General features: G+C 42.2%; 1 protein-coding gene across 1 annotated transcript in view; it reads right to left on the bottom strand.

Annotated features, from left to right (window-relative positions):
- The window catches only part of Ddx1 (ATP-dependent RNA helicase Ddx1), a 142,017-nt gene that overhangs the window by 42,166 nt on the left and 85,007 nt on the right, over positions 1-14,844 (bottom strand). Inside the window, exons 11-12 of the mRNA XM_071664219.1 lie at positions 6,749-6,898; positions 6,093-6,229 (exon numbers count right to left, since the gene is read on the bottom strand). Of these exons, the coding sequence (XP_071520320.1) occupies positions 6,093-6,229; positions 6,749-6,898 (287 nt within the window). The remainder of the gene's footprint in view (positions 1-6,092; positions 6,230-6,748; positions 6,899-14,844) is intronic.

Genomic DNA, 14,844 nt, shown 5'->3' with positions numbered 1-14,844 from the left:
ATGTAGGTTTGTGGCAGGGGTGTGTGATGTCTCCATGGTTATTTAATTTGTTTATGGATGGGGTTGTTAGGGAGGTGAATGCAAGAGTTTTGGAAAGAGGGGCAAGTATGAAGTCTGTTGTGGATGAGAGAGCTTGGGAAGTGAGTCAGTTGTTGTTTGCTGATGATACAGCGCTGGTGGCTGATTCATGTGAGAAACTGCAGAAGCTGGTGACTCAGTTTGGTAAAGTGTGTGAAAGAAGAAAGTTGAGAGAAAATGTGAAAAAGAGCAAGGTTATTAGGTACAGTAGGGTTGAGGGTCAAGTCAATTGGGAGGTAAGTTTGAATGGAGAAAAACTGGAAGAAGTGAAGTGTTTTAGATATCTGGGAGTGGATTTGGCAGCGGATGGAACCATGGAAGCGGAAGTGAATCATAGGGTGGGGGAGGGGACAAAAATTCTGGGAGCGTTGAAGAATGTGTGGAAGTCAAGAACATTATCTCAGAAAGCAAAAATGGGTATGTTTGAAGGAATGGTGGTTCCAACAATGTTATACGGTTACGAGGCATGGGCTATGGATAGAGTTGTGCACAGGAGGGTGGATGTGTTGGAAATGATGTTTGAGGACAATATGTGGTGTGAGGTGGTTTGATTCAGTAAGTAATAATAGGGTAAGAGAGATGTGTGGTAATAAAAAGTGTGGTTGAGAGAGCAGAAGAGGGTGTTTTGAAATGTTTTGGTCACATGGAGAGAATGAGTGAGGAAAGATTGACCAAGAGGATATATGTGTCAGAGGTGAAGAGAACGAGAAGTGGGAGACCAAATTGGAGGTGGAAAGATGGAGTGAAAAAGATTTTGAGTGATCGGGGCCTGAACATGCAGGAGGGTGAAAGGCGTGCTAGGAATAGACTGAATTGGAGCGATGTGGTATACCGGGGTCGACGTGCTGTCAATGGATTGAACCAGGGCATGTGAAGCGTCTGGAGTAAACCATGGAAAGTTGTGTGGGGCCTGGATGTGGAAAGGGAGCTGTGGTTTTGGTGCATTATTACATGACAGCTAGAGACTGAATGTGAATGAATGGGGCCTTTGTTGTCTTTTCCTAGCGCTACCTCACACACATGAGGGGGGGGAAGGGGTTGTTATTCCATGTGTGGCAAGGTGGCGATGGGAATGAATAAAGGCAGACAGTATGAATTATGTACATGTGTATATATGTATATGTCTGTGTGTGTATATATATGTATACGTTGAGAGGTATAGGTATGTATATACATGTGGGTAGGTTGGGCCATTCTTTTGCCTGTTTCCTTGCGCTACCTTGCTAACGCAGGAGACAGCGACAAAGCAAAATAAATAATAAATAGATAAAAAATATATATAACCATTCAACAATACAGTCACCCCTTTTTAATAAATTCCACAGCAATACCATCCAAACCCGCCGCCTTGCCGGCTTTCATCTAGTGAAAGCGCTGCAGAAGATGAAAGCCAGGAAGGCGGCGAGTTTGGATGGTATTGCTCTGGAATTTATTACAAAAGGGGGGTGACTGAGTTGTTGAGTGGTTTGTGAGGCTATTCAATGTATTTATGGCCCATGGTGAGGTGCCTGAGGAGTGGCAAAATGTATGCATAGTGGCATTGTACAAAGGCAAAGGGGATAAAGGGGAGTGTTCAAATTACAGAGGTATAAGTTTGTTGCATTACTCCAAATCAATTTGTCCTGTGTATACCTTTCACCTTCCTGCATGTTCAGGGCCCAACCAATCAAAACGTTTTTGATTCCATCCTTCTTTCTCCAATTTGATCTCCCTCTTCTTTGCCCCTCCACTTCTAACCTGTATATCCTCTTTGTCAACCTCCCCTCACTCATTCTCTCCATAAGTCCATCACCATTTAAACCCTCTTCTCAGCCCTCTTAACCACACTCTCCTCTTTCTCTTACCCTTTCATTGCTTATTCAATCAAACCACCTCACCCCACATATTGTCCTCAAATATTTAATTTCCACCACATCCGCTCTCATATGCATCTTCATCTACAGCCCATGCCTCACATCAATACATCGTTGGGGCGACTACACATTAAAACATATCTATTTTCGCCCTTTTTCCACACATCCCTTAATGTTCCCAGAACCTTTGCCCCCTCACTCGTCCTAAGATTCATTTCTGCCACTATGATTCAATTCACTGCCATATCCACTTGCATGTCTCAAAAACACTTCACTTCATCAAAGTTTTCTCCTTTCAAACTCACATGCCAACTGAACTCTCCCTCCAACCCGGTAAACCTATAAACCTTGCTTTTATTCACATTTACTCTTGATTTCCCCCTTTCATACATTATCTCAAACTCAGATGCTAACCTACATAGTTTCTCACTTAAATCTACCACCAGAGCTGCATCATCTGCAAACAACATTTGCCTCACTTCCCAGTCTGCCCCTCCCCCTCCTTCCCCACCCACTGCAGACTCACCCCTCTCTCCTAATTCCTTGCATCTAGCTCCCCACCACCCCATTCACAAACAAATTAAATAGCCATTGTGACATCACACAACCCAGTCACAAACCAACCTTCACCTTGAACCGCTCACTCTCCTATTCTTACTCGCACACTTGCATTACACTCTTACTGAAAATTTCTCAATGCATTTAATAGCTTTCTTCCAATAACATATATTCATAAGACCTTCTGCAAAGTATCTCTATCAACCCTGTCATATGCTTTTCCCAGATCTATAAATGCCATGTACAAATCCATCTGTTTCTCTATGTATTTCCAACACAAATCCTTTAAAGCAAACAACTGATCCATACACCTTCTACCACACCTGAAACCACATCATTCCATCACAGTCTGATACTCTGTATATGTCTTCATCCTCTCAATCACCACTCGCCCATACAACTTACCAGGTACACTCAGCAAACTTATACCTCTGTAGTCTGAGCACTCATCTGTCTCCCTTGTCTTTCCACAGTGGCACTATAAATGCATTCTGCCAAATCTCAGACACCTCACTTAAACCCATGCATACAATGAAAATCCTAACTAGCCAATAGACAATATGGTCATCCCCTTTCTTAAGAAATTCAACAGCAATACCAGCCACCTAACCAATTTACTCTTATGCAAAGCTTTCACCCTTTCTTCTCTCTTCATGAAAGCACTTTCCATGACTCTCATACTTCGCATACCTCCCCAACCCAAACACCCAACATCTGCTATCAAACCAACTGAATAATCCTGCAAAATACTCACTCCATCTCCTCCTCACCTCATCATAATCAGCACTTCCCCATTTGCCCACTTTACCAACATTCCCATTTGTTCTCTTGTATCCTCCCAGAAGTTTACTGATAATTGCTCACCCCAACACTCATTTGCCCTCTTTTTCAAACCTTGCACCTTCCTACTGACCTCCTGTCCCTTTCTCCTGTACAAATTCCAAACAATTTTTCTTTCAACTACAACTTTAACTCATCATCCCATCACTCACTACCCTTTCTCACCAGCTCTCCTACCGTCTTCATGTTGCAAATTTCTCTGCCAGCACCACTTCCTCAAATATCTCCCTTTCCTCACCCACTCCCCTTGCTTTAGCTACTCTCAATTTTTGCTATTCTACACCCAATGTCTACCTGTATTTCCTCACAGAAAGTATCTTTTCTAAGCTCACTTACTTCCACCCTTGTCTCATTCATATCATTCCCTCTCTTCCAAAAATCCCTACAATCTTCACCTTACCTCCACCAGATAATGACCAGACATCCCACAAACTGCCTCTCTCAGCAAATTCATGTGTAAGATTTTCTCTTTTGCCACCTATCAGTCTGTAAATAATTCAATAATGCCCATTAACAATCATTCCTACTCACCCACATACACTTGTATATGTCCATATTTTTAACCAGGTATTCCCAATCACCGATCTTTTTCAGCTTACTTCTCCAAAAGCAATCAATTATTTCCATTCACCTTATTTAATACCCCATGTCCCCATCACATATTACTTACTTTCACATTTAAATCATTCATCACTAATACCCTAGTCTCATGCAACAAACTGCTGACATCCTCACTCAGCTTCTCCCAAAATACTTGCCTCATCATTTTTCTTCTCATGACCAGGTGCATACACAATAATAATCATCCATGTTATGCATTCCACTTTCATTTTCACCTACCTCAATCTGGAGCTCATTTCCTTACACTCACATATTCACACAACTCCTGCTTCAACAGTAGTACTACCCCTTCCTTAAATTTTGCCCTCACACCAAACCCTGATTTTACCCCTAAGACATTACCAAACCATTTTCCCCTTTACCCTTGAGCTTTGTTTTACTCTGAGTCAAAACATCTAGGTTCTTTTCTTTCATCTTATCTTGGTCTTATCTACACACATGCAGACACCCCAGATGGAGCCTTCAAGAAGGATGAGCACTCCTCACTTGGCTGCTCCTCCTAATCCAACTTTTAAAAATGTAAATACAAGAAGGAGTAGTAGAAGTAGTAGGTAGGAACATTTAGGCAGGAGCATTAGGTAAAAACATTTGGCAGTTGTAGTGGGTCATCAGGAACATTAGGTAGGAGCCTCTGCAAACACTGCATTAGAGTTACCCTTTGCCAGTGGCCTTTGAGGGAGTTCCAGTTGGAACAGACATCAGAGATACAGATAGATAAATACAAGGGGTATTTCCAGCCCCCCAACAATGTCTCTCTTAGAGAAAGAGGATGACTTTTCACTTAACATTCTTTTAAAATCTTCTACTCTTTCTTTGCTTTCCTCTACCAGATTCTCAACATTCCACTTCCAAATTTCATATTCTTCCCTCCTCCTTTGCTGAACTTCCACAGGTACATCACTATTGAGCAATCTACCATGTGCTTTTTCTCTTCTCTCCACCGAATTTCTAATCTCTTCCATCCATCAAGCACTGCCCATTTTATTTCTGTATCTCACGACCTTGTGTTCTGCAACTAATTTTACAACCTTTAATAGTACCTCTCAAAACATTTTAAACACCTCATTCACACATGACTGCATCACTTCATTCACTAAATTTCCCTGCATTTTTTTCTGATTCATCTTCCCACTTGCTAACACTTTTACCTTTCTATTTTTCATTACACCATACCTCCACTTCTCTCTAATCCTCATCCACAAAAGAACTGCAAAATGGGCAGTATCTACAGAATCTACCACAGCCTTTCTCAGTCTCTCACCCACTACCACACAGTCAATCAAACCCTTTTGCCCTTCTCTTCCATCATTCTTCATCCATGTATATATGTGGATCATCTTGTGCTGAAAAAAGGTGTTTGCAAGGAATAAATCCCTCTCAGCACAAATATCCTCAAAATAATTTCTGAATATTCTTATTCACTCTAAGCACTCCCCATATACCAACTCTCACCAATTTTATCACATCCAACTTTCACATTCATATCATCTAATACAATCACGTTTCTCTCATTCTCAAAAACCATTTACATAGTCATTCAAATTTCTCCAGAAAAGCTTCAATCCATCCTTACTTCGTAGTCTTCATATTTACAAGTGCATGTACACATACCCATGCATAATTCACAATTCCTTTTCCTTTCACCCACACTATTCTTGATCCATTCCATCCATGCTCCGTAATACCCTCCCACACTCATAGTGATAGTAGAGTTGCACATCCTGCTCTCCCTCTTCTCCAGTAATTTTCACTCACTCCCATCCACACCACTCCTCCTTCCATGCCCTCCCATACCTCACATTCATCATTTCCATTTTCACTCCAACCTCACCCAAGTATCGATATGGGTTTCCCCAATCCCCGGCACATCCAAACTAGAGCTCCAAAATGTAAGCATGAGCAACAAACTGAAACATTGGGTTAAAAAACCAGATCTGGTAGATGATGTCTTGTTAGAGCATGATCCAAAAGAATGTGAGCCGTCAGATGGCTAAAAGTACAATGATGGCATCATCTCTGTGGCAGTTTCTGCTTGGCCAAAGGTGGGCCTAAAATGAGTAAGCTGTTGGTACCATGGTTGAGTTGATAGGAATGGAAGAAGAAAGCCATCAATTCCTCACTGAAAACATTAGGGATTCTAACCTTCTCTGGCACCGCAGCAACAAGAGATACTGCCAGACCCATTCGTTCAGCTCGACCTACACGGCCAATACGATGTACATAGTTGCTCTTCTCATCTGGTAAAGTCACATTAATCATAAATGGTACACCAGCAACGTCTGCAAAAGACAGAACACTGAGCATCAAAAAATGGAAACAAAGCTGATCAATATAAACTCTATGTAATATCAGCTTACATCTCAATTACTCTCCAAATTTCCATGAAAATCAGACACATACTGTAGAAAAAGTATCAAATACAAAAGCAGCTAAAATATGATAAAATTACATTAAATAAGCATGTACTTAAAATTTTCCAAGAGGAAAATCATAAATGGTACACTAACAACATTTGCAAAAGATAGAACAATGAGCATTATAAAACTGAACAAAATAAAAGCTATGTAAAGTCAGCCAACAATGCATCTCATTTATTCCCAAGTTTCCATGAAAATCAGACATATACAGGACCCTGTAAAAAAACATCAGATACAAAAGAAACTAAAATCTGACAAAATTACATCATACCATCCTTGCGCTACCTCGCAAACGCGGGAGACAAAAAAAAAAAAAAAAAAAAAAAAAAAAAAAAAACCATACAAACATGAACTTTAAATTTGCTATGATGAAAAACTTACCAATTCCTCGAGCTGCCACATCAGTGCATATAAGGAATCTTGCTCCCCCATCCTTAAATTTTTGAAGATTTGCTTTACGCTCGTTGGGCTTGCGGTCACCATGGAGGCACACACATGAGTATGGGTTGCCACGATTATTGGCTCCACCACCTGCAAGTCAAACAGTGATTAGCATTTCTATCAACAAAATGAAAGTTGCTAATTAAATGTATAATGTATTCCCAATATATGAAGGTTGGAATTAAAAATCAGTTCTACAAACCAATTGTGCCTCATTTCTGTATGAATGTATTATGTACCTCACTAACACTTACTGGTCCCAAATACTTACACACAGTGAAATGCCTGATGAAGGACTGTTGAATATGTCTAAAGACAGGGAGGCAGATGTATGGTGTTTGAGTTGGGGAGGTAAGCATTCATTTTTTTCATTTCATTTCAAGCTAGAAGTTTCAGTTTTCTAAATTATTTCTTACATTTTTCATGTGTACATAGATATATATGTGTGTATATGTGTGCCGGCAAGGCAGCAGGTTTGGATGGTATTGCAGTGGAATTTATTAAAAAAGGGGGTGACTGTATTATTGACTGGTTGGTAAGGTTATTTAATGTATGTATGACTCATGGTGAGGTGCCTGAGGATTGGCGGAATGCGTGCATAGTGCCATTGTACAAAGGCAAAGGGGATAAGAGTGAGTGCTCAAATTACAGAGGTATAAGTTTGTTGAGTATTCCTTGTAAATTATATGGGAGGGTACTGATTGAGAGGGTGAAGGCATGTACAGAGCATCAGATTGGGGAAGAGCAGTGTGGTTTCAGAAGTGGTAGAGGATGTGTGGATCAGGTGTTTGCTTTGAAGAATGTATGTGAGAAATACTTAGAAAAGCAAATGGATTTGTATGTAGCATTTATGGATCTGGAGAAGGCATATGATAGAGTTGATAGAGATGCTCTGTGGAAGGTATTAAGAATATATGGTATGGGAGGCAAGTTGTTAGAAGCAGTGAAAAGTTTTTATCGAGGATGTAAGGCATGTGTACGTGTAGGAAGAGAGGAAAGTGATTGGTTCTCAGTGAATGTAGGTGTGCAGCAGGGGTGTGTGATGTCTCCATGGTTGTTTAATTTGTTTATGGATGGGGTTGTTAGGGAGGTGAATGCAAGAGTTTTGGAAAGAGGGGCAAGTATGAAGTCTGTTGTGGATGAGAGAGCTTGGGAAGTGAGTCACTTGTTGTTCGCTGATGATACAGCGCTGGTGGCTGATTCATGTGAGAAACTGCACAAGCTGGTGACTGACTTTGGTAAAGTGTGTGAAAGAAGAAAGTTAAGAGTAAATGTGAATAAGAGCAAGGTTATTAGGTACAGTAGGGTTGAGGGTCAAGTCAATTGGGAGGTAAGTTTGAATGGAGAAAAACTGGAGGAAGTAAAGTGTTTTAGATATCTGGGAGTGGATCTGGCAGCGGATGGAACCATGGAAGCGGAAGTGGATCATAGGGTGCGGGAGGGGGCGAAAATCCTGGGAGCCTTCAAGAATGTGTGGAAGTCCAGAACATTATCTCGGAAAGCAAAAATGGGTATATTTGAAGGAATAGTGGTTCCAACAATGTTGTATGGTTGCGAGGCGTGGGCTATGGATAGAGTTGTGCGCAGGAGGATGGATGTGCTGGAAATTAGATGTTTGAGGACAATGTGTGGTGTGAGGTGGTTTGATCGAGTAAGTAACGTAAGGGTAAGAGAGATGTGTGGAAATAAAAAGAGCGTGGTTGAGAGAGCAGAAGAGGGTGTTTTGAAATGGTTTGGGCACATGGAGAGAACGAGTGAGGAAAGATTGACCAAGAGGATATATGTGTCGGAGGTGGAGGGAACGAGGAGAAGTGGGAGACCAAATTGGAGGTGGAAAGATGGAGTGAAAAAGATTTTGTGTGATCAGGGCCTGAACATGCAGGAGGGTGAAAGGAGGGCAAGGAATAGAGTGAATTGGATCGATGTGGTATACCGGGGTTGACGTGCTGTCAGTGGATTGAATCAGGGCATGTGAAGCGTCTGGGGTAAACCATGGAAAGCTGTGTGGGTATGTATATTTGCGTGTGTGGACGTATGTATATACATGTGTATGGGGGTGGGTTGGGCCATTTCTTTCGTCTGTTTCCTTGCGTTACCTCACAAATGCGGGAGACAGTGACAAAGCAAAAGAAAAAAAAAAAATTCTTTCTTTCAAACTATTCGCCATCTCCCACGCTACCGAGGTAGCGTTAAGAACAGAGGACTGGGCCTTTGAGGGAATATCCTCACCTGGCCCCCTTCTCTGTTCCATCTTTTGGAAAATTAAAAAAAAAAATGATGAGAGGGAAGGATTTCCAGCCCCCCACTCCCTCCCCTTTTAGTCGCCTTCTACGACATGCAGGGAACACGTAGGAAGTATTCTTTCTCCCCTGTCCCCAAGGATATATATTCTATTTATTTATTTATTTATTTTGCTTTGACGCTGTCTCCCGCGTCTGCAAGGTTGTGCATGGAAACAGATGAAAGAAATGGCCCAACCCACCCCCATACACATGTATATACATACACGTCCACACACACTCAAATATACATACCCATACCCATCCTTACTTTGTAGTCTCCATATTTACAAGTGCATGTACACATACCCATGCATACTTCACAATTCCTTTTCCTTTCACCCACACTATTCTTGATCCATTCCATCCATGCTCCATAATACCCTCCCAGACACATACATATATACACATGCACACAATTCACACTGTCTGCCTTTATTCATTCCCATCGCCACCTCACCACACATGGAATAACATCCCCCTCCCCCCTCATGTGTGCGAGGTAGCACTAGGAAAAGACAACAAAGGCCCCATTCGTTCATACTCAGTCTCTAGCTGTCATGCAATAATGCCCGAAACCACAGCTACCTTTCCACATCCAGGCCCCACACAGCTTTCCATGGTTTACCCCAGACGCTTCACATGCCCTGATTCAATCCATTGACAGCACGTCGACCCCGGTATACCACATCAATCCAATTCACTCTATTCCTTGCCCACCTTTCACCCTACTGCATGTTCAGGCCCTTTTTTTTTTTTTTTTTTTTTTTTTTTCATGCTATTTGCTATTTCCCGCGATAGCGAGGTAGCGTTAAGAACAGAGGACTGGGCCTTTCAGGGAATATCCTCACCTGGCCCTCTTCTCTGTTCCTTCTTTTGGAAAAAAAAAAAAAAATGAGAGGGGAGGATTTCCAGCCCCCCGCTCCCTTCCCTTTTAGTCGCCTTCTACGACACGCAGGGAATACGTGGGAAGTATTCTTTCTCCCCTATCCCCACTATCCCCTATCAGGCCCTGATCACTCAAATTCTTTTTCACTCCATCTTTCCACCTCCACTTGGTCTCCCACTTCTCCTTGCTCCCTCCACCTCCAACACATATATCCTCTTGGTCAATCTTTCCTCACTCATTCTCTCCATGTGCCCAAACCATTTCAAAACACCCTCTTCTGCTCTCTCAACCACGCTCTTTTTATTTCCACACATCTCTCTTACCCTTACATTACTTACTCGGTCAGACCACCTCACACCACATATTGTCCTCAAACATCTCATTTCCAACACATCCACCCTCCTGCGCACAACTCTATCCATAGCCCACGCCTCGCAACCTTACAACATTGTTGGAACCACTATTCCTTCAAATATACCCATTTTTGCTTTCCGAGATAATGTTCTCGACTTCCACACATTCTTCCACGCTCCCAGGATTTTCGCCCCCTCCCCCACCCTATGATTCACTTCCGCTTCCATGGTTCCATCCGCTGCCAGATCCACTCCCAGATATCTAAAACACTATACTTCCTCCAGTTTTTCTCCATTCAAACTTACCTCCCAATTGACTTGACCCTCAACCCTACTGTACCTAATAACCTTGCTCTTATTCACATTTACTCTTAACTTTCTTCTTTCACACACTTTACCAAACTCAGTCACCAGCTTCTGCAGTTTCTCACATGAATCAGCCACCAGCGCTGTATCATCAGCGCACAACAACTGACTCACTTCCCAAGCTCTCTCATCCCAAACAGACTTCATACTTGCCCCTCTTTCCAAAACTCTTGCATTCACCTCCCTAATGACCCCATCCATAAACAAATTAAACAACCATGGAGACATCACACACCCCTGCCACAAACCTACATTCACTGAGAACCAATCACTTTCCTCTCTTCCTACACGTACACATGCCTTACATCCTCGATAAAAACTTTTCACTGCTTCTAACAACTTGCCTCCCACACCATATATTCTTAGTACCTTCCACAGAGCATCTCTATCAACTCTATCATATGCCTTCTCCAGATCCATAAATCCTACATACAAATCCATTTGCTTTTCTAAGTATTTCTCACATACATTCTTCAAAGAAAACACCTGATCCACACATCCTCTAACACCTCTGAAACCACACTGCTCTTCCCCAATCTGATGCTCTGTACATGCCTTCGCCCTCTCAATCAATACCCTCCCATATAATTTACAAGGAATACTCAACAAACTTATACCTCTGTAATTTGAGCACTCACTCTTATCCCCTTTGCCTTTGTACATTGGCACTATGCAAGCATTCCACCAATCCTCAGGCACCTCACCATAAATCAGACATACATTAAATAACCATACCAACCAGTCAACAATACAGTCACCCCCTTTTTTAATAAATTCCACTGCAATACCATCCAAACCTGCTGCCTTGCCAGCTTTCATCTTCTGCAAAGCTTTTACTACCTCTTCTCTGTTTACCAAATCATTTTCCCTAACCCTCTCACTTTGCACATAACCTCGACCAAAACACCCTATATCTGCCACTCTATCATCAAACACATTCAACAAACCTTCAAAATACTCACTCCATCTCCTTCTCACATCACCACTACTTGTTATCACCTCCCCATTAGCCCCCTTCACTGAAGTTCCCATTTGCTCCCTTGTCTTACGCACTTTATTTACCTCCTTCCAGAACATCTTTTTATTCTCCCTAAAATTTAATGATACTCTCTCACCCCAACTCTCATTTGCCCTCTTTTTCACCTCTTGCACCTTTCTCTTGACCTCCTGTCTCTTTCTTTTATACATCTCCCACTCATTTGCATTTTTTTCCCTGCAAAAATCATCCAAATGCCTCTCTCTTCTCTTTCACTAATAATCTTACTTCTTCATCCCACCACTCACTACCCTTTCTAATCAACCCACCTCCCACGCTTCTCATGCCACAAGCATCTTTTGCACAAGCCATCACTGCTTCCCTAAATACGTCCCATTCCTCCCCACTCCCCTTAGCTCCTCTGTTCTTACCTTTTTCCATTCTGTACTCAGTCTCTCCTGGTACTTCCTCACACGTCTCCTTCCCAAGCTCACTTACTCTCACCACCCTCTTCACCCCTACATTCTCTCTTCTTTTCTGAAAACCCATATGGGGGCCTTGAAGAATGTGTGGAAGTCGAGAACATTATCTCGGAAAGCAAAAATGGGTATGTTTGAAGGAATAGTGGTTCCAACAATGTTGTATGGTTGCGAGGCGTGGGCTATGGATAGAGTTGTGCGCAGGAGGATGGATGTGCTGGAAATGAGATGTTTGAGGACAATGTGTGGTGTGAGGTGGTTTGATCGAGTGAGTAACGTAAGGGTAAGAGAGATGTGTGGAAATAAAAAGAGCGTGGTTGAGAGAGCAGAAGAGGGTGTTTTGAAGTGGTTTGGGCACATGGAGAGAATGAGTGAGGAAAGATTGACCAAGAGGATATATGTGTCGGAGGTGGAGGGAACGAGGAGAAGAGGGAGACCAAATTGGAGGTGGAAAGATGGAGTGAAAAAGATTTTGTGTGATCAGGGCCTGAACATGCAGGAGGGTGAAAGGAGGGCAAGGAATAGAGTGAATTGGAGCGATGTGGTATACCGGGGTTGACGTGCTGTCAGTGGATTGAATCAAGGCATGTGAAGCATCTGGGGTAAACCATGGAAAGCTGTGTAGGTATGTATATTTGCGTGTGTGGACGTATGTATATACATGTGTATGGGGGGGGGTTGGGCCATTTCTTTCGTCTGTTTCCTTGCGCTACCTCACAAACGCGGGAGACAGCGACAAAGTATAATAAAATAAAAATAATATAAATATAAATATAATATATATATATATGACATTGAAGCTTATTGATACAGTGGTTAAATTGATGAGAACTGCTATTGACGTTTGTGTAAATAAATTATACATTTCCTTTTTTCCATAGCCAGAGGTTGAACCATGATGTGACATTCTTTTTTTTCATTCATTTCAAGCTGGAAGTTTCAGTTTTCTAAATTGTTTCTTACATTTCTCATATGTATATATATGTATGTGTGTGTGTATATATGTGCATATGTATGTGTATGTGTGTGTATGTGTATATGTATATATATATGTATATTATCCCTGGGGATAAGGGTGAAAGAATACTTCCCACGTATTCCTCGCGTGTCGTAGAAAGCGACTAGAGGGGACGGGAGCGGGGGGCCAGAAATCCTCCCCTCCTTGTATTAACTTTCTAAAATGGGAAACAGAAGAAGGAGTCACGCGGGGAGTGCTCATCCTCCTCGAAGGCTCAGAGTGGGGTGCCTAAATGTGTGTGGATGTAACCAAGATGTGAAAAAAGGAGAGATAGGTAGTATGTTTGAGGAAAGGAACCTGGATGTTTTGGCTCTGAGTGAAACGAAGCTCAAGGGTAAAGGGGAAGAGTTGTTTGGGAATGTCTGGGGAGTAAAGTCAGGGGTTAGTGAGAGGACAAGAGCAAGGGAAGGAGTAGCAATACTCCTGAAACAGGAGTTGTGGGAGTATGTCATAGAGTGCAAGAAAGTAAATTCTCGATTAATATGGGTAAAACTGAAAGTTGATGGAGAGAGGTGGGTGATTATTGGTGCATATGCACCTGGGCATGAGAAGAAAGATCAAGAGAGGCAAGTGTTTTGGGAGCAGCTGAATGAGTGTGTTAGTGGTTTTGATGCACGAGACCGGGTCATAGTGATGGGTGATTTGAATGCAAAGGTAAGTAATGTGGCAGTTGAGGGAATAATTGGTATACATGGGGTGTTCAGTGTTGTAAATGGAAATGGTGAAGAGCTTGTAGATTTATGTGCTGAAAAAGGACTGATGATTGGGAATACCTGGTTTAAAAAGCGAGATATACATAAGTATACTTATGTAAGTAGGAGAGATGGCCAGAGAGCGTTATTGGATTACGTGTTAATTGACAGGCGTGCGAAAGAGAGACTTTTGGATGTTAATGTGCTGAGAGGTGCAACTGGAGGGATGTCTGATCATTATCTTGTGGAGGCTAAGGTGAAGATTTGTATGGGTTTTCAGAAAAGAAGAGTGAATGTTGGGGTGAAGAGGGTGGTGAGAGTAAGTGAGCTTGAGAAGGAGACCTGTGTGAGGAAGTACCAGGAGAGACTGAGTACAGAATGGAAAAAGGTGAGAACAATGGAAGTAAGGGGAGTGGGGGCGGAATGGGATGTATTTAGGGAATCAGTGATGGATTGCGCAAAAGATGCTTGTGGCATGAGAAGAGTGGGAGGTGGGTTGATTAGAAAGGGTAGTGAGTGGTGGGATGAAGAAGTAAGAGTATTAGTGAAAGAGAAGAGAGAGGCATTTGGACGATTTTTGCAGGGAAAAAATGCAACTGAGTGGGAGATGTATAAAAGAAAGAGACAGGAGGTCAAGAGAAAGGTGCAAGAGGTGAAAAAAAGGGCAAATGAGAGTTGGGGTGAGAGAGTATCATTAAATTTTAGGGAGAATAAAAAGATGTTCTGGAAGGAGGTAAATAAAGTGCGTAAGACAAGGGAGCAAATGGGAACTTCAGTGAAGGGCGCAAATGGGGAGGTGATAACAAGTAGTGGTGATGTGAGAAGGAGATGGAGTGAGTATTTTGAAGGTTTGTTGAATGTGTTTGATGATAGAGTGGCAGATATAGGGTGTTTTGGTCGAGGTGGTGTGCAAAGTGAGAGGGTTAGGGAAAATGATTTGGTAAACAGAGAAGAGGTAGTGAAAGCTTTGCGGAAGATGAAAGC

The sequence above is a fragment of the Panulirus ornatus genome, chromosome 8 (genome assembly GCF_036320965.1).
Source record: "Panulirus ornatus isolate Po-2019 chromosome 8, ASM3632096v1, whole genome shotgun sequence".
Taxonomy (NCBI): domain Eukaryota; kingdom Metazoa; phylum Arthropoda; class Malacostraca; order Decapoda; family Palinuridae; genus Panulirus; species Panulirus ornatus.
Note: the sequence above shows the minus strand (reverse complement) of the source record. Positions and strands in the feature narration are given on the sequence as shown.